This window comes from Anguilla anguilla, chromosome 3 (assembly GCF_013347855.1).
Source record: "Anguilla anguilla isolate fAngAng1 chromosome 3, fAngAng1.pri, whole genome shotgun sequence".
NCBI classification, from domain to species: domain Eukaryota; kingdom Metazoa; phylum Chordata; class Actinopteri; order Anguilliformes; family Anguillidae; genus Anguilla; species Anguilla anguilla.
The window spans coordinates 26,751,910-26,771,703 of record NC_049203.1 but is presented as its reverse complement, the minus strand read 5'-3'; the positions used below and the strand labels follow the sequence as shown (position 1 = coordinate 26,771,703).

At 40.2% G+C, this 19,794-nt stretch overlaps 2 protein-coding genes across 8 annotated transcripts in view; both read left to right on the top strand.

Moving 5' to 3' along the window:
• herc2 (HECT and RLD domain containing E3 ubiquitin protein ligase 2) overlaps positions 1 to 6,179 on the top strand; it is a 118,593-nt gene extending 112,414 nt beyond the window's left edge. For 6 of the 7 annotated variants that reach the window (XM_035409779.1, XM_035409774.1, XM_035409778.1 and 3 more), the window contains one exon: positions 5,061 to 5,333. In XM_035409779.1, the coding sequence (XP_035265670.1) occupies positions 5,061 to 5,333 (273 nt within the window). Of the gene's footprint in view, positions 1 to 5,060 lie in introns of all 7 variants that reach the window. The other variant, XM_035409773.1, reaches the window with a different exon arrangement.
• Positions 6,180 to 15,327: 9,148 nt separating this feature from the next.
• oca2 (oculocutaneous albinism II) overlaps positions 15,328 to 19,794 on the top strand; it is a 136,842-nt gene continuing 132,375 nt past the window's right edge. The window contains exons 1-2 of the mRNA XM_035408682.1: positions 15,328 to 15,685; positions 15,795 to 15,839. The gene's annotated coding sequence lies outside the window, so the exon portion shown is untranslated. The remainder of the gene's footprint in view (positions 15,686 to 15,794; positions 15,840 to 19,794) is intronic.

The window sequence follows — 19,794 nt, the reverse complement described above, 5'->3', positions numbered from 1 at the left end:
GGTTGGCTGGCACTGATTTCAAAATTTCACATCCCACAATCCGCACCACACGAAGCCCTTGTTTTGTTTATGTATTTATTTGTTTATTTACTTATTTGATCAAGTTTTTATTTATCTTTCTTGGGATGCTGGTACATGGATACATATTCCATTGTGAAAATGATGATCATTTTCATCACCATCACCATCATCATCATCATTCATATTGCCATCAGTGACAGTAATGATACAAATAATGATAATGCAAATCATGATGCTCACAATACTAATTATAACAGTAATACTTAATGTATGCACGTATAGAGATGGAATGTCTGCATGATGTGCTAATATATTTATTTAGACTGTACTGCTGGCAAACAGGTCTACCCACCTGCCCTCAGCTCCAGTGAGAAATTTGTCCCCAATCCAAAAAATTCTACCCCCCTCCCATAATTCCTACATATCCTATCATATAGTACCCCTTATCCCTTACAGACCCAAACACACACTGATCCTACCCAGGCCAGTCCACAGAGACTGAGAAAAGTAGAAACCTTTTTAAAAAGAACGGAACAAGAGAAAAATAGAAATGAAAAAGAGGACAGAGAAGAATAATAGCAAACTGCAGATAGACGGAACTAAGGTCTATCTAAAGTATTGTTCAGTTTTTATGTGAGCCTTTCATACCTTAATTATGTCTATATTGGCCCCATTCAGCTCAGATGATGGTAAGTAACTCCATTGTCATAAATATCTAATGACGTCTGAATCCATTGATTCATTGAGAGAGAGTGAGGAGGCTGCCATCTCAGTGCTAAAAGCCCTGAACAGCCATAGAGCCCACAATCCAGAGACGTTTCTGATGTATAGTCATATTTAAAGAAGAGTCATCATTTAGGTGAATAAGACACTGAGAGCAAGGAAACTGGAAATGGATGACTTTAGAAAGGAAAATGGTGATCTCTTTTCAGAATTTCTTCACGGGCTGGCAGTCCCTCAGCATACACGACACTACTTTCCAAAAGGATGTGGACTCCTGAACATCACACCCATATGTGCTTGTTGCACATCTCATTCCAAAACCGTGAGCAATAATATGGAGTTGGACTCCCCTTTGCTGCTGTAACAGCCTCCACTCTTCTGGGAAGGCTTTCCACAAGATTTTGGAACATGGCTGCGGGGGTTCGTTTCTGTTCCGCCACGAGATCCTCCTCCACCAAACTTTACAGCTGGCACTATACGGGCTAGTACAATTGACGCGATACCTTACGCCAAGCCCGAATTCGTCTGTCAGGTAGCGAAGCGTGATTCATCACTCCAGAGAACATGTTTACACCGTCAATGGTAGTATGCTTTACACCACTCTAGCCGACACTTGGCATTGTGCGTGCTGATCTTAGGCTTGTGTACGGCTGCTCGGCCATGGAGCTCTTGAGGAACAGTTCTTGTGCTGATGTTGTTTCCAGAGGTATTCTGTAGTGAGTGCTGCAACCGAGGACAGATGATTTTATGCACTTCACGCTTCAGCACTTGGCCTCCCCTATATATATATATATATATATATATATATAAATAAATAAAAACACTGTTCCAAAATATAGTTGAGAGCGCCTAAGCCCTCTGAAAACCTAGGGAAAACCCTGGTAGTGTATGTAGTTATGTTCCTAATTGGTCTGAAGAACATTAAAGTATTTACACAATTTGGTGTAACTAACTTCTTCATATAATATTCTTTGGGGTCAAGTAGAACCTTCTGTATAAATTTAAATTGAAGCAGTTGATGTGTCAAATTGTGGGATGCTAAAACAATTCTTCCAGACCTTGCACCAGTAGGCTTAGTTGGTGTTGAAATGTCTATATTGCAGGTTTGAATAACCGTTAATATTGACCCTCTGTTAACTAAGAATTATTTATACTGTATGTAGTTGAAGCATGCCATTTGGGCAATTTTAGTAAAGCATCAACTTGTTTTATAAGTAGATGGTATGGTGGTTGGTTCTTCCAAGGAACCCCATGACCCCTCATAGAATTCATAAAGAATAGGCTTTCTGGCCGATTATATGACTTCTTCTTTTTGGAAAGATCTTGCTCCCTGCCCATGATATCAGCCAGAAAACGAATACTAGTATTTATCCACTGTGATGGACAAATCCACTAGGAGGACATCATTTTGAAGTGAAGAATTACAGAATATTGATGTATGGACATGCCATTATTTGACTAGTTGTTCTTGTTTTCAAAATATAGGCAGATGGAAATGTTATGAGATTTCATTTTTATTGGCCCAATTTTACACTGCTTCAGAGAGAGGATAGGTGCTGCCAAGCTTACCCATGGGACTGTAGGAGTTGGACTGAACCAGTTTAAGAATGCATGAAAATGCCTGGCCTGAAAGTAATTTGGCAAAGAGAGTTCTCCAGTTCTCTTTTTTTTTTTTTTTTGAAGATGAACTTATTTGATCTTTTGCCTTTCCATATATGATGTAAAGTGGTGTTATTTATCCCAGTAACCAGGAGGCCATGTTAAAACCAGCATTGAGCAATAAAAATTTACCCTTACTGTGTATATAAGAATATTAACTTTAACTATGGATATCCTATCTGATAATTATTCTCCATCTTACAAGATCAAATTCAGTAGTTCCTAGGGTACTGTTAAAATTTTTCGAAATAAATTTAAACCAGAATGGAATGTATCTACTCCTAGATGCTATAAATGTGAGACTATAGTTATAGCCAGGCCAACACGTTAACCTTTTGCAGCTGAATTGAGAGGGAGTAATGATGACTTACTCCAGTTTACTCTTGAATTATATCTTCAAATTCTTCCATGATGTCTAGAATATCTGGGGGGAGGAGGGAGGGTAATATTATCTGCATACAAAGATAAAGAGTGGTTTGTGGAAAAGTTAGTGGTTTGGTTAAATTTGTCTGCCTAATGGCCTGAGCTAATGGCTTGATTGAATGAATAAAGAGCATTGTCTTGTCTGCTACTCCTTGTAATACTAAATGGAGAACAGATCGTACAAATGCAGATGAATTAGCACAAAGTGTTTTAGTCATATTTCTGTAATTGGCACCAATGCCCATATGATTAAGAACTAATCATAAGATCATTCCAGCCAGTCAGATGCTTATTTGGCACCGGAAATAGGACATCACTGGATGTTGATTTTGATGGTCCACTTAATTTACGTTGTTACTACAATATTTTATCTCAGGAGTTCATCAGAGTTTTTTGACACTCTGATGAACCAATTTAAGACGGACTAAACAGGACTCTAGCATCCTGTTTCTTAACGGGAGGCAAAAACTTTGGAAAGCAGCTTTATATCATACAGTGCCTTCGTACAGTATTCAGACCCCCTCACTTTTCCCACATTTTGTTACATTACAGCCTTATGATAAAATGGATTAAATTCATTTTTATTTTCATCAATCTACGCACAATACCCCGTAATGACAAAGCAAAAGCAAGTTTAGAAATTTTAGCAAATTTATTAAAAAATAAAAAAACTGAAATTTACAGTATTCCATATTCAGACCCTTCACTAAATACTTTGTTGAGGCACCTTTGACAGCGATTACAGCCTCGAGTCTTCTTGGGTATGAAGCTACAAGCTTGCACACCTCTATTTGTGGTATTTCTCCCATTCTTCTTTTCAGATTGTCTCAAGCTCTGTCAGGTTGGATGGGGAGCATTGCTGCACAAATATTTTCAGGTCTCTCCAGAGATGTTCAATCGGGTTGATGTCCGTGCTCTGGCTAGGCCACTCAAGGACATTCACAGACTTGTCCCAAAGCCACTCCTGCATTGTCTTGGCTGTGTGCTTAGGGTCACTGTCCTATTGGAAGGTGAATCTTTGCCCCAGTCTGAGGTCTTGAGCGCTCTGACGCAGTTTTTCATCAAGGATCTCTCTGTACTTTTCTCCGTTCATCATTCCCTCGATCCTGACCAGTCCCCTAGTCCCTGCCTCTGAAAAACACCCCCACGGCATGATACTGCCACCACCATGTTTCACTGTAGGGATGGTATTGGCCAGGTGATGAGTGATGCCTGGTTTCCTCCAGATGAGAGGCTTTGCATTGTGGCCAAAGAGTTCAATCTTGGTTTCATCAGACCAGAGAATCTTGTTTTTCTTTTGGTCTGAGAGTCCTTTAGGTGGCAAACTCCAAGCGGGCTGTCCTGTGCCTTTTACTGAGGAGTGGCGTCCGTTTGGCCACTCTAACATAAAGGCCTGATTGGTGGAGTGCTGCAGAGATGGTTATCCTTCTGGAAGGTTCTCCCATCTCCACAGAGGAACTCTGGAGCTCTGTCAGAGTGGCTATATGGTTCTTGGTCACCTCCCTGACCAAGACCCTTCTCCCCCGATTGCTCAGTTTGGCCAGGCAGCCAGCTCCAGGAAGAGTCCTGGTGGTTCCAAACTCTTCCATTTAAGTTCTTTGGGACCTTTAATACTGCAGAATTTTTTTTGTAACCTTCCCCAGATATGTACCTCGACACAATCCTGTCTCGGAGGTCTATGGACAATTCCTTTGACTTCATGGCTTGATTTTTGCTCTGACATGCACTGTCAACTGTGGGACCTTATATAGACAGGTGTGTGCCTTTCCAAATTAGGTCCAATCAATTGAATTTACCACAGGTGGACTCCAGTCAAGTTGTAGAAACATCTCAAGTATGATCAGTGGAAACAGGATTAACCTGAGCTCAATTTTGAGCGTCATAGCAAAGGGTCATGAATACTTATGTAAATGTGATATTTCAGTTTTTTATTTTTAATAAATTTGCAAAAATGTATAAAAAAACAGTTTTCACTTTGTCATTATAGGGTATTGTGTGTAGATTTATGTGAATAAAAAATAATTTAATCAATTTTAGAATAAGGCTGTAACATAACAATATGTGGAAAAAGTGAATCGGTGTGAATACTTTCTGAAGGCACTGTATTTTATAGCCATTATGTCATTAACTTAAATCTCTGGCCATTATTCCTTGGAAATGTCTTCTCAAACAAATCTGCTTCCCAAACATTCCTGTGGGTTAAAATGTTTGTGTCATTTTTTTGCCCCCTCAAGGTTCTGGACAAGTACAGTCCCCCAGATCACTTCCTGCCGGAGTCGTACACCTGCTTCTTCCTGCTGAAGCTGCCCAGGTACTCCTGCAAGCAGGTGCTGGAGGAGAAGCTGAAGTATGCCATCCACTTCTGCAAGTCCATCGACACCGACGACTACGCCCGCATCGCTCTGACGGGCGAGCCGGCGGCCGACGACAGCAGCGAGGACTCCGACAACGAGGACGCCGACTCCTTCGCCTCCGACTCCACCCAGGACTACCTGACGGGCCACTGAAGGGCTCCCTCCGACCTTTGACCCCTGACCCCCTCGAGGCAAACTCGAGTCGCTAAGGTCACAACCACAACAAGCTGGCGTGCAGTAGCGCAAACCGCGACGCCAGTTTTAATCCCACGTATCACTAATACTACTACTAAAACTACTTAATGTTAAGAATAAAAAAAGCTAGGTATTGAGTCCTGTAAAAAAAAAAAATAAGATGATTAAAATCATAATGTGCAATTAGCTCTTGAAGGCAGTGTAATATGGAGAGAAGTAGGTGCTCCTTGTTATAATAATTTTTTTTTTTCAGGAAAAAAAAGAGTTAAAGAAAAGCTGCACAGATCAACTTTGTGTTTTACTTGTGTCATGTGTATAGATTATCAAAAAAAACAGCAGGACATCAGAAAAGGCATTTCGCCTAGCACTGTGGTAGACTTCTCCTGTTTTTTCTTCTTTTTTTGTTTAGTTTTTTTTTTTTTTTGGTGACTTTTCCTTATCTTAGTTTGTTGTATATTGGAGATAATATGCTACAGATGACTAGTATTATATTTTTGTTGGTAATAGCAGTGTTTCTTTATAAGAACATTTTTTTGACTATGGAAGTGTCGGTGTTTGTCACTCGACTCTGGTCAAACGCGACCCGCCGAAATGTCATTTTACGGATGTCTGTCACTGTATCCATATCTCTACTTAATCTTTTCACCCAGTGTGTATGCGCTGTCCTCCTTTGGAAATGTATATAATATGATTGTGCCATGTATTCATGAACTGTGTCATCTTCTGAGAATATATTTCAACCAAAATGACCCTTCAAAGTCCCTTCAAAGATTTGTTCATTAAATCATTTATCTGGTGGATTCACCCGCTTGTGGAAACCCGTCTGTTTTATGGAAACCAATTTCTTGGATTTGGCACGTCATTTGGACAGATGTCATCAGTGTCTGGTTGTCAATTATCTTTAATTAATACAACCAGACCAGGTAAAATTGTCGTCTTATATTATCACAAAATAATATTTGTAATTATGCCTGTACATTTCATTTTTCAGGCACACTGTTGAATTCACTGAAATATTGGATGATGTTCCATGGATTGTTAACACACCATTGACTAAGTCTGTTTTTTCAAATTGAATTTTTTATTATACATTTAGTAAATGTACAAATTTGGTTCTTTGTAAAGTAAAACTTCAGTTTCAGGTCAGCCACCAGCTTTCCAGAACAAAATGTACCAATCAGGTGGCAGGTAACCGAATGATCATTGTTATTTCTGTGTACATGTCTGCTCTGTTGTGATAGACACCCCAAAACACCCCCCCTTTATTCTTCCAGATTTGCAGCAGGTCTAACCCAAATGAACTTTCACGCGTACTGTGGCTGACTACATTAACCAAATGGACATCGTCTCCTCTGAGTATGTGTTTGCCTCCCATTGGGTTCTGGTAGGCCAGCAACCACCCCCTTTGCTCACTTCACAACTCCAACAAGTCCACATCCAGACATGCTTACATATCTTACTGTAACTTCACAATGACCAGTTCTTGACAATTAAACCTTGTTTAATGTTATTTAAAGATTGTAAATTACCTTAATTGGTAATCCATGCATAACCATGCATAACAATGTACATTTCTGGTGCAAAGGACAGTCTATAGTATCTGAGTCTAAGCCTGTCCATCTAAACCCATAATCTTAAACCATGATATTATGAAAGGTCAATCTTATCCATTTGTAAAGCTTGTGTACTCCTGGAGTTGCACACATTCCTTTTGGCTTTTACGTGTTGTGGAATTATTTAAATCTCTCATAATTGCCCAAACTTCTCCCTGCTGTAAGTCAAGCTGTGGTACTCATTGCCACGAATTAGTTTCCCCGTTTCACGTGCTGGGAAAGAGCCGTGATGTTTTGGTGGGCAGTGGGGTCTTAAAGACTGTACAGTTCTCTTTACTCCCTTCCCACGGTTCTGTTTCCGTTCATAGTCTTCATTTTTCCAGCCTGTAGTAAGCTGTCCAGGTCAAAGGTCACTCAAGCCCCCCTGGTCCTCAGCTTCCTCTTCAAAATATGTAATCATGCAAGGTTTTCTGCAGTTCAAAGGCTTACAGTTCCTCATGAAACTGTTTTATAATGGCTTAATTTGGCTTAGAAATCATAAGCATTCTTTGCCGACTTAGCTTGTCCTTTTTATAAAAATCAGCGCGTACTTTACACTGGAGTGAGTCAGGTGCTTATCGCATGTACTCTCCGCCCCAGGGCGGGAGACAATGGGGGGTGTTCAGTCAGGGCAGGATAGTAGAATGGATACATTCAGTTTGTTCTTTATGGAATTTGTACAGTTCCCAGCATCATTGCATAAAACAGGCGCTACACATGTACGTTAGACGCACTGTTATCTCGTCGTTTTTTGGTGGAGACGGGTCAAAGATGTGCCTCTGGCTGAAATAATTAGAATGCGCTCAGCTGAGTGCAGATCTTCGTCAAGGCACAACAATCTCCCTTCTTGGCAATCCAGTCTTTACTTTTCGAGATATGTTTGGCCTGATGGCGGCGCTAGAGGAAAGGTCATGGGGTCACCAAAATCAATATGTTGCTTCCTCTTGGGAACATGAATGTGCACAACACCCCCCATAGCAATCTGGCCATTTCTTTTCCAGATATCTGTTACAGATGGACAGATGGATGGATGGATGGATGTCAGTACATAATGTGTTAGAATGTTGAAACATGACTGTTTTTCTGCTATAAAATGAGTTGTAACTTTATCCATGGTAAATGGGCAAAATGAAAAGCAAATTAATTTTTAGTCTTTTTGTAGCAAGGCTGTTTCAGGGTCACCAGTGTTGTGTTATCCCAGTCAGTTTTACCATTTTATTTAGGTAGATTTAGCTTTTACTTAGCACATATTTATGCTAGGTTAGTGGTCTCTATGCATATTCACCTTTGATCAATGTTTTGAGAGAAAAGGCATCTACATTACTATGTTAAATGGTAAAATTAAGTAGTAGGTTCTTATACTGTATATAGATAATCCCTGTTGGTGCACTGAGCATTGTATGAGATTCCAGTAGTCCTGTGCTGCTTGGGGGCCCAGTAATCCCACTGGTGCCTCTGCATTCGCAGAAACACAGAGACTTCCAAGAATTCTTAACACAGTCCATTGAACATTCAAGCCTCCAATTAACTAGGCTTGCTGCGAAGGAACACAGACATGCGGAGATGAAAGATCTATGCCAGGAAGAAATATTTGGCATGTTTCTGTTAAACCAGTGGTTCTCAAGTTTGGTCGTTGGAGATCCCTTTATGTTTATGTTGGTTTTCTTTCCAACTTTTTAAACTCAGTTAAGATTATTGAACATATGTTTAAATTCCAACATAATGTGGTTTAGGAGCCTAAATAATCCCTCAACATGATCTAATGCTGTTTTTCATTCGAAGCACAATTGCAAACCCAGAATTTGAACAAGCTTTTCTTATTTACACTTTTCACGTTTTGATTATTTACTCTCTTAATCCACATTATGTCAGAAAATAGTTTTGCTTGCCATGGAGAAGTCCCATATCCATATTGCAAATGATTAACTGATTAATTTAAAGACTTAAGTAAATCAACAGGCTCTTAACTGGTGAAGTAATGGACACATGGCCACTAAGACAATGCAAATGACAATCAGCCAAACCTGGTTTAACAAAGTTATGGAAAAAATTATGAAAGATCTTAAACACGTGTCAAACAACCTTAACTGAGCAAGAGAACCACTGTATTAAATGTAGCAGATTAGTCACATCACATATCAGGGTACTAGTGAGCAATAACCCTTGTGTGTGAATGTGTGGGTAATGTCTGTAATGGGAAAGAGAGCATGTGAGTATGCTCACTCATTAATAGACAGCAGTGGGGTTGTGGCATCACTGGGACTCCAATGGAAATCAAATGGGGTTAGTTCCCACTAAGATAGAGTTCAACTTGGCCAAGTGAAGAACTAGGTCGTTTTCAGCGAAACCTATAAAAAAAAGTTATAAGAAAACCCATGTGAGAGGAACAAAGAGCTTGCATAAGAGAGAGTGAGAGAGAGAAGCCCTCGAGAAGTGAAGCTTGATCACTTGAGAGTCAGGTTTCTCTCCCAGACCCAATGTCTGTGGGCTCTACTGGTCACACTGGGCACATGGTCAAGTGAACACATGGTCAACCCTGGTGCTCCAGCAGGAAGTTCACCCACACCCAGACAGTAGCAGCAATCCTAGACCGAAATGAAACTAGAAGAGTGCACTCAGCAGAGTGCAGATCTCCTCCAGGCATTCCAAACGGAAGCAGTTGTTGATCACTTGCAGCCCTTAGCGGCCGGTTAGGTCTATTTCAATGGACAACAATGATGGAAATTAATTCAAAGAAAATACTTGTCGTTGACCGATTTGAAAAATATTCGAGAATTCAGGTCCTTGGCCTGCTGTCAGCATGCACAACAAATATTAGGCTGATTGGCCCAGTAGTATGCAAGATTAGCTGCGGACAGATACACACACACGCACACACACACGCACAAACACACGCGACCAAACGCACGATCCCCTCCAGGCTCCGCCTGGTGGAGATAAGCTAACCGTAAGACTACTCTGATGTGTGCAAAACTGACTCACAGTTAATGTCTGCTTATGTATCTCATTTCAATCCAAACTTTAGAATCAGTGTGACCTTTGTAAGATTTATCTGCTGTGTCTTTCAAATAACCCATCTACTGTATTGTGCAAAAGCTCATGCTTTTTCTCAAAGAACACCAGTTCTCAATTTGTCATTTGAAGGAAAACATTTCAGTGTGTTCATAGCTGTGTCCGAGATCGCTCCATATTCGCTATATAGTGCACAATATTCACTTTCCACGGATTGTCCAAATTCCAAAGGTAACATTTTTGATCTACGTAGTGCCCTCAAAAATTCCCTCAATGCAAAGAAAAATGTAGTGTATAAAGTATGTGAACTATTTATGCTGAAAAATAGCTCAATGTTTATAGTTGAATTCAAATGGTAATGGTTAACAGTTCAAATGCAACTTTTCCTCATGAAAAAGTTTTAGCAGATAGAGAAAGACAATAAAACGGACATCACATTCTAAACTGTTTATTTAAGATAAATTTGAGGACAGTCATGTGCTGTGAATTAAGATATTTATGCGGTGCCACACCTGTCAATGGTGGAGCAAAATGATGATTCATAAGTGTGTGATATCTCTATAGTGTCATGTTGAATGTAGGGAATACAAAATGATCTCATTATAACTAATCTCACTTAGTTTATAATTAGTTTCTTTTCTTCTCCTTTATATATTGTTTCTGTTACTGTACATTAAGAATAGTAAGTCAACACAGAAAAACTGAGCAGAAAACTTATGTTGCAGCAGAAATTTTCACTGCTGGCCACGCCTATATCAGTCTAAGCAGGCATTTTTCCATTGACAGCTGAGGCCAAATACCTGTAATGACATCACTGACTGGATATGGCCAGCAGTTTAATCAGGTTGAAGATTTTAATTCATTGAGAGCACTGCTACAGCAGTTTTCTGCCCCGTGTTCACTTACTGTATAATAAGACATCCAATGATCTGTCTGGGTATCATGGAAGCAAGGGTCTCCCTTTTTCCTGTTGCTCATTACATTACACTACAATCACTTAGGTTTAGAAATGGACATCGCTGCTTAACTTCCTTCATGGATTCAATGCAACAAACTAATAAGAGAAGAAACAGTGTTCCAACTATCCCTTTATTTAATCATGCTTGTGTTTCTTCCAGGTTTTAACCAATGAAATGTAGGTACTTAACAGGTGATGGATGCTGTGGAGCACAATCTGGTGATCCCAGATTTAAATGGGGAGGATGCAAGTTTGAATCTGTGTTGGGACACTGCTGTGGCACCCTGGACAGGAAAGGTACTTAACCTGAACCGCTCAGATTTTTGTCCCACAGAAATGGAATACTCTGAAGTTATTTTGAAATATATTTTCAACATATATAGGCAAATATATGGGCAAATATACAAATATTTGCCACTTTCAAATATTCCATTATTTCTAAATGCACTACTCTGAAACTATTAAATATCTTTTGTTACCTGCTCCAGGTAAAGGAAAATGGCTACGCTAACTAACATGAATCATCTTTTGTGTGTTAATGATTGTATATTTGGTTTTTTCCCCACAGAGTGGAATATTAACAAATTTGACATAACAAATGTGTTACATTGACATGCTCTGTGAATAGGTTTCCCTTTCAACTGTCTCTGCAAACTAATTGAATTAATTAAGGGAAAGACTGCCATTGAAGGCTTTTGTTTAGTGACAACAGTCCAATCAATGAACTCCTTTCTCTGTGTTATTTGTGCACACCGCACAGTAAAATATCCAGTGTTAATTCAACTCTTACAGAGTGCATATGAGTCCAATAGGGACTGTATGAACTCTACACGAGTTGATTTAACACCGATCATTTCACTGTGCGTGCCTGGAGGAAGAAATGTCTTACTTATGCTTGTAGCCCTCTTCTGAGTCAGTCATATTTTTCAGTGTTTGCAGCATCACATGTATTATACTGCAGTCTTGCATGTGACAAACCTCTTCCTAGCTCTTTCTGAAACACAAGACCAGGAAACCCTCTAGCTACCCCATGGATACCACACACCTCTGATGTCATTGGTGACCTTGAGAGGAGCGGGTGTGGTACAGTTGCCTGTTTTTATGAATAAGCCCTGCAGAGCTCATATTCAGAAGAAAAGAAGCTTTTAAGACGCCCATTTGAGAACGCACGGATTGTATTCATTTTCCAAATACTAGTAATAATAAATTGCTTTTATATCATAACAATAATAAGACAATTTGTATTCAATCGAGTTTTGTATTCAATTCAATTGAGTTCAATCAATGAATGAATAATTACTGAATTATTGTCTGTGACAGGCAATTGTCAGTACAGCCTACTTATTAGAACATAAAACAATAACATGGACCTAACAGTAACACCATGCCTAAAATCTTTTAAAATCATGATTTAAAAACCGTGGGGACACTTTCATACATGAAGTTCCATTCAGTTCAGTTCAATTTATTTGTATAGTGTTTGCACTGTTGCAAAGGTGTCTTACAGGAAAATAAGTCTCTGAACAACCTCTATGTACACAACTAATAAATTAAATATAATATATAGCACTAGTCACAGAAAATGTCAGTGGGAATAAATAAATATATAGATAAATAAATAAATAAATAGAAAAATTGAATAAGGAAAATGTGCTCTGCACAAACCAAGTTCAGTGGCACAAACTGCAGGTGGTGAGACAGATTGCAGCATGGCTACTGGTAGTTCACAGTCACAAAAAGAGATGAGTGAGGAATCGGATATCCAAACCCCTGTCGGATGTAAGTCTGCAGTATGGAAGCATTTCAGATTCAGTAAAAAAGAAGGCAAAATAAACAAAACGCATGCTATTTGCAAAAAATGTAAAGCCGAAATAAAATACACTGGTAACACCACAAACTTAGCCTTGCACCTGAAAAGAAAACATGGCGTAGATAACGTTACCTTATCCACTATGCCTTCCAAGGCATCAAATGAATATTTAATTTGTAAAGACATGAGGCCTTATAGCGTTGGCTGGTGTAAAGATGTTACAGTGATTATGCAGCACTGTTCTCCTGTTCTGGAAACTATTTTCATTAACTGTAAACCCTTCTACTCCCCCCGCGAGTTCGCTTCATTCATTCTGGTCGGCGTTTACATTCCACCGCAAGCCCTCGTGCAGGAGGCACAGCGCATGCTCGCCGACCAGATACTGTGTGTGGAGCGGACAAACCCGGACTCTTTCGTTATTGTCCTCGGCGACTTTAACAAAGGGAATCTCAGCCACGAACTGCCTAAATACCGCCAGCTGATTAAATGCCCGACCAGAGAGGAGAACACTTTAGATCACTGTTACACTACAATCAACCGTGCCTATCACGCCGTCCCCCGCGCTGCACTGGGACATTCTGACCACATCATAGTCCACCTGATTCCTGCATACAGGCAGAAATGAAAACTCTGCAAACCTGTTGTGAGGACATCTAAGAAGTGGACCAGTGAAGCTATGGAGGATCTTCGCGCGTGCTTGGACTGTACTGACTGGGATGTTTTCAGGACTGCTACCAACAGTCTGGATGAGTACACAGAGGCTGTGACGTCATACATCAGCTTCTGTGGAGACAGCTGTGTACCATCACGCACCAGGGTTAGTTACAACAACGACAAACCCTGGTTTACAGCTAAACTCAGACAGCTAAGGTTGGCAAAGGAGGAAGCATTTAGGAGTGGGGATAAGGACCGGTTTAAAGAGTCTAAATACAGGTTTAGCAAGGCGGTGAGAGATGCTGTACTCTGAGAAACTTCAACAGCAGTTCTCAGAAAACAACTCAGCCTCTGTCTGGAAAGGCCTCAGACAGATCACCAGCGCCTGGCTAACGACCTGAATGAGTTCTACTGTCGATTTGAAAGACATGACCCCATTCACCAGCTCCAGACCACCAGCTCCTCCTCCCCCATCTCAGCAGGGGCCTGGGCCTCTCCACAATTGCCCACCTCAGAGGCCCCCTCCCCCTCCCCTATCTCAATGACGACTCTCTCCCTCCTGGAGAGGGACGTTAATAGACTATTCAAGAGACAGAACCCCCGCAAAGCAGCTGGACCAGACTCTGTCTCTCCCTCCACCCTGAAGCACTGTGCCGATCAGCTGTCTCCGGTGTTCACTGGAGACATGCCACGTACCAGCCTGCTTCAAGACTTCTACCATTATCCCCGTCCCCAAAAAAACAAGGACCACAGGACTCAATGACTACAGACCCGTCGCCCTGACCTGTGTGGTAATGAAGTCTTTTGAGTGCCATGTACTGTCCCACCTTAAAACCATCACGGACCCACTCCTGGACCCCCCTTGTCAAAATTGACAGGGAATAGTACTTAGTCATGTTTTTCATCCAAGTGTTAAGCACAGCTTTAATGAAGTTGCACTGTAACCTCAGGGTAATTGTTTTGCACTAAGAATTTATTGTAGAATATTATTTTTTGTTGTTTTTCATCAAGAATGAGAAAGAATATGACTTATCTCAATACCTTAATAATAAAATTGCACTATAATTCAAATTTTGATTGTATCTATTGTAACTTGATTGAAATAATATGCTTATAATAGCTGGAGCCCAATTTATCGTATCATATCTTATATTACAGTATTGCACCATATCGAATCGTATCGTGGCAGAATTTCCCATATCGCCAAATATCGAATCGTTGCCTTTAAGTATCGATATGGTATCGTATCATGGTGAAGCCACACCCCTACTCACTCATGGACGACCTGAGAGGGATGTTTGGTAGGACGCATGTGCAGGTGGTACTTTGTTTAGTAGGACGCATGCACAGGTGCATCTCCCAAAATCACCACTTCGAACGGCACAAGATTTTTAAGCACAGCTTTATTGCCTAACGTTATTTTAGCTAACCCTACCATGTTAGCGTTTTGCCTACTTTTGTTAACCTAGTTAACGCGTACCACCGATACAGATGTATGGACACACGGAGGACAACAAATAGCGTTACAGAGATGAGGACATGCCATAGCTAGCTAGCTATATAGTTAGCCAAGTTTTAGTCATGACACTTTGTACAGGTGCGCTGTGGGTCTGGACGATTTCGTGCTTGTTAAGCCTATTTTTTAATATTCACAAACTTGGTGGTTTTGAATATTTAAAACCACCAAGAGTGATGTACCTGAATAAAGGTAAGAGCACTGATGCCCAAAATACTGATTTGTGTGATCAGTACATTCACAAAGACCAATCTCCATCTAACTGTTAAGCAGTGTAGGAGGAATAGAAAGTGTGTGAGAGAGAGATTGAGAGAGAAAGGGAGAGAGGGGGGTGGGAATAATATTAGAGAGAATGAGAGCAATATCAGACTTAATATCTAAAAGAGAGAGAAAGAAAAAGGAGAGTATAATACTTAATTTTGTATTATGCAAATCTACCCTGCACAAATCCCATGGACCACTGTTTCAACAACTCAAGTGAGAAAGCACTGCCCTATTTTCAAAAGCCCAGCCTCCTCTTCTAGGTTTAGTGCACTACAGTGCTCCTCCCCAAGGCAAATTGCTAATGAATCATTGAAGTTTGTGTTTGGAGGAAAGGGGGCTGGTACAATTGAACACCCTTAGCTGTCACTGAGGAACAGCCAGGGGTGGGGCACTCCCGACCTCCACCAAGGTGCAGCCCAAAACAAAGTGATCTCTCTTCTGCACAGACCCAGCGAGGAGGCGACTTCAGCTTTGCCGGCTCTAACTGCCCCCATGCCCTCACTGGTACCAGCTCTCTCGCACAGCCAATTTGCTGGAATTTAGACTTTAGAGCAACTTTCTAATTTGTGGCCGTGTTATTTGTCATCATCATCATTGTAATCATCATCTTCAGCATCTTCATCGACATCCTCCTCCACGTCTTCATCAGCTACTGAAGGTACATGTTTCTGCATTTTAATCAATAATGCCAGTGCCTATAGTAAAAAATTTAAGCTTATGAATTCCAGTCCTAGAGTGATCTAGTTCTGAATCAAATTTTTACTACTACTGTATACTACTGTAAATTAATAATGTATCATGTTTGATATATTTGAGAGAGATTAATAGGTTTATATGTTTCACTGTAATATAGTCAGTAAATACTGAAATTTAGGTTTTTGGATCTTTTCATAAGTTTTTTTATATAAGCTCAGCTTTGCTTGAATCACCTGTATATCATGACCATTATGCATGTGCAAAAGAACTGGATTCTACATATTTAGAAATATTTAGAATCATTGAGAAAATGCTTAAATTGAAAAAATAGTATCATTGTACAGTATAACTGTATATAATAATAATAATAATAATAACAATGCATGAAAGTGGTCAGAATTTAATCTAGAATACTGGCTAACTAAAATTAGTATTTGACTACATTTTTGAAGCATGCATTTTTATGTTTAGTTTTGGGAAAAGAAAGGATTTATATAAGTTGACCAAATCTGTATGTGTGCATTGTGTTTTCTAGGTTTAGGATTTTAGGTTTTACAGAAGCTTAAAATTCCCTTAGCTGCAAGCTTACATCACATTGCATTTGTTAGTGGACCAGAGGTATTTACAAATAAATAAAAAGTCATTAATGAAACTACAATAGCTTGCAAATTTTCTCCAAAAAAGTAAAAATATAAATAAACAAAGCTATTACTATCAGGGAAGTGACTGTTTTTCTTGTGTGCCTAAGGTGATTAAAATACTTTTTGGAGGCACTGCTTCCATTTAAAAATGTTTTGATGACTACAGTAGGTATCTAGAACTGCTTACTTTCATTTCCATACAATGTGTAAAAAAGTTAATTTAAAAAATGTTCAGTGTTAAATCAATGCTTACAGTGTACATATGGACACTATTGGACTTACTGTATATGTGCTCTGTTATAGTGGAATTAACACCAGACGTTTGACTGTATAGATTATCGGAAAAAATCAATGCCCCTACTTTAGAGAAACCAACCTACTGCGTTTCACGCAACAGAGTGCGCTTCAACACTTCCTCTATGAGTTTTATACAGTATATGCGGCCCCAAGGCTAGATACTGTACATATAAGGCTAAATCCAAGCCAAAGCCTTTCTGAGGCTTAGCCTGCTTTTATAATCTACACTACCGCACCCCCCCAACCTCCCCCACCCCTCTCCCCCCTCACGTGTAAGTCTTGGGAAGGAGGGGCCAGGGTTCTGTACTTATCCTTTTACAGTTTCAGTCACTAAGACTCTTAGCCTCACTCACTTTCACAAACACAACAGACATTCTTACTGAGTATTTTCCTTCCTCTCTGTTTCATCCTTCGAGTTCGAGATTGCTGTAAAATGTAAAAAATTGATTACTGGCAAGAAATTTTATAAAATATGTTTAGTCTTGAAACATAATGCCCACTTCTTCCACAAAATCCAAATGATATGATGCAGTTAACATGCTGCTCAATCGGGCATGTCAGAAGCAACTATGTGCAGTTAACATTTATTTATTTATTTATTTATATTAAGACAGCTTTATTCAGACAGGTGTAAAACAGGGAGGATAACAGACAAAGAAGAGACCACACCTCAGAAAATTTGTTTGCAGCTTGAGAGTCCAGGGGACTTGATTTGCTTTAAAATTATTTGATTTATTTCGAAATGTATTTTAGAGAAACAATGAGCGAAACTAGCAACAAATGACAAGACCTAAAGACTTAGTAGCTCTCTAAAAGTGGAGTCTTCACAGCTTCTATGATTAAAATCTTGCAGTGGTTGAGTGAAAGGTATATAATCTTTAAGCATTTTCTGTCAAGTGCAGCTATGTTAATGTACTGGGAAATAGATGCACATTAAGTTGGAATAATATGTCAGTAATTGGGTCGGGTGGCGTTCAGCATGTACAGTAACTGGGTCGGGTGGAGGTCAAAGCCTAGACCCCGCTCTAGAGCATTCATAAAAGGCACGGGGTGCATCCACCCTTTTGATCATCTCACATCTTCAACCACATTCCACATCATTTGAGCCCTGCAGCACCCCTCCCGCCATTTAGAAATTAATCCCCTCTCAGAATTCGTGAATTCATGTCTGCCGACCTGCAGCGGTCCAGACTCGGCGCACGGGGGAATTGGTGCGATTCTGTCAGCCTGTCACATGCTGCGGTGTGGGGTTTGTTTTCACACCACACTCCGTAGTGCACGATTCAGACCCCCTGACCGGCATTAGCTCTGTCAGGGGGCTGTTACGTGTGCCTGTGTTGATGTCTCTTTTAAGAGAGGAGAGCTGCGCAGTAAAATGTTCAGTGTTAAATCAGCATTTACAGAGTACATAATGGTCCCTATTGGACTCATTGTAGACTCTGTGAGAGGTTACAGGATGACTGTACATGTAAGTCTATTCTAAAGCTCTGTGTGCAAATCGCTGGTCAAGAAAAAAAAATTGTGGGTGGGGCGTTGCTTAATGATACTGTCACCAGTGGTTGCAATAAAATAAAGACTAAAAACCCAATTCCATCAATCAATTTCAAATGGATTTATGCAAAAAATGTAATAACTGTTTCACTGTTACACTAACATCTTTTCAGTTTACCGTACTTTATGTTATACAGACTTTGTAATTTAGCTATGGGAACTCATTCATAAAAGCAATGCAGTAAACATTTCTGAGAGCAATATTTAATTAATATTGGCTTGGCTTGTAGCTTGCAGCCACTTGAAGTGGTCTCACGCCTAACAATGGCTCTGACTGTACCAGTATTCATTACAGTATACAGTGCACTGGCCTCTTCAGCCCTATTGCTTATGTAGCCGAATGGTGGACTTATCCACCTATACTCATACTCTTAGTTCTTACAAAATAATAGACAGGTGAGGACATATATGGAGGAAAAAGAACTTAGTTTTTATTTTTCCTCCAGAGCAACAGAGAAGTTACAAGCATCTAACACATATAGTTGCTCACATTTATTCTAAGCTATTGTGTTCTCCTTCTGGCCAATCAAAAAGAGAGGATGTGATTCATATATTTCTCGGTCAGTCCTGCTTGAAAAAGAGATGTCAATGTCACATACCCAGTCCTGTTGGCTGACCATGCTTGAGGCAAAAACACAGTTTTGTCTTTTTTTTTTTTATCACTCCTCCTGTGAACGAGACATTTATTCCCACGGTGAGAGCAAGACCTCATGGGCTGAGCTGTGACACCTTTAACACAAAAATAAGAATTCCCGATCCCATACAGAGGCCCTTAGGATCATAAGAAACTCTAAGATAACCACGTCCCATAGCAACAACCGTCAAAGAGCCTTACCAATGCAGCCCTCCTGCTTCGGGGGCAAAGACCATAAAATCTTTGGCATCATACAGGCCCCCGTGACTCCCTGGGATATCCATCTTTCCTGCCATCTCGACTCCAATGTCCTGGGCTGAACTCTCTTTTCACTCCCTCTTTCCTCATTCGTTTTGCTCTTGAACAAGAGGCCTCTTCATAGTGCGTATGCTGAGGGCATTGCCCCAGTGGACAGCGTGCAGAGATGGATTTGGTGGCAACAAATATTTAGATATCAATTTTCCAGAATCCAGCTGCGTGACTTTTTTGACACGTCTCTGTTGAAAATGTATATTTAGGTTTAACCTAAACATAATACTGAATTCGCCCTCTAAGCCATTGAAAAGTCAGCACAGTCACGTCATGTACTGTGCAGGTCCTGTGAGCGAGGCTGTGACCCTCAGTGTATCTGCGTCATGCCTGATGTACGACTTGTTGTGCGGTTAGCTACAGTGGTTATGTAGCTTCCAGTCACAGCACTTAACTGAGCTAATAATGCCTTCATTGAAACTGGCCAATGCTGGAAGCTGATATGAAAAATGATGACTACGGTTACACTACATTCCCAAAAGTAT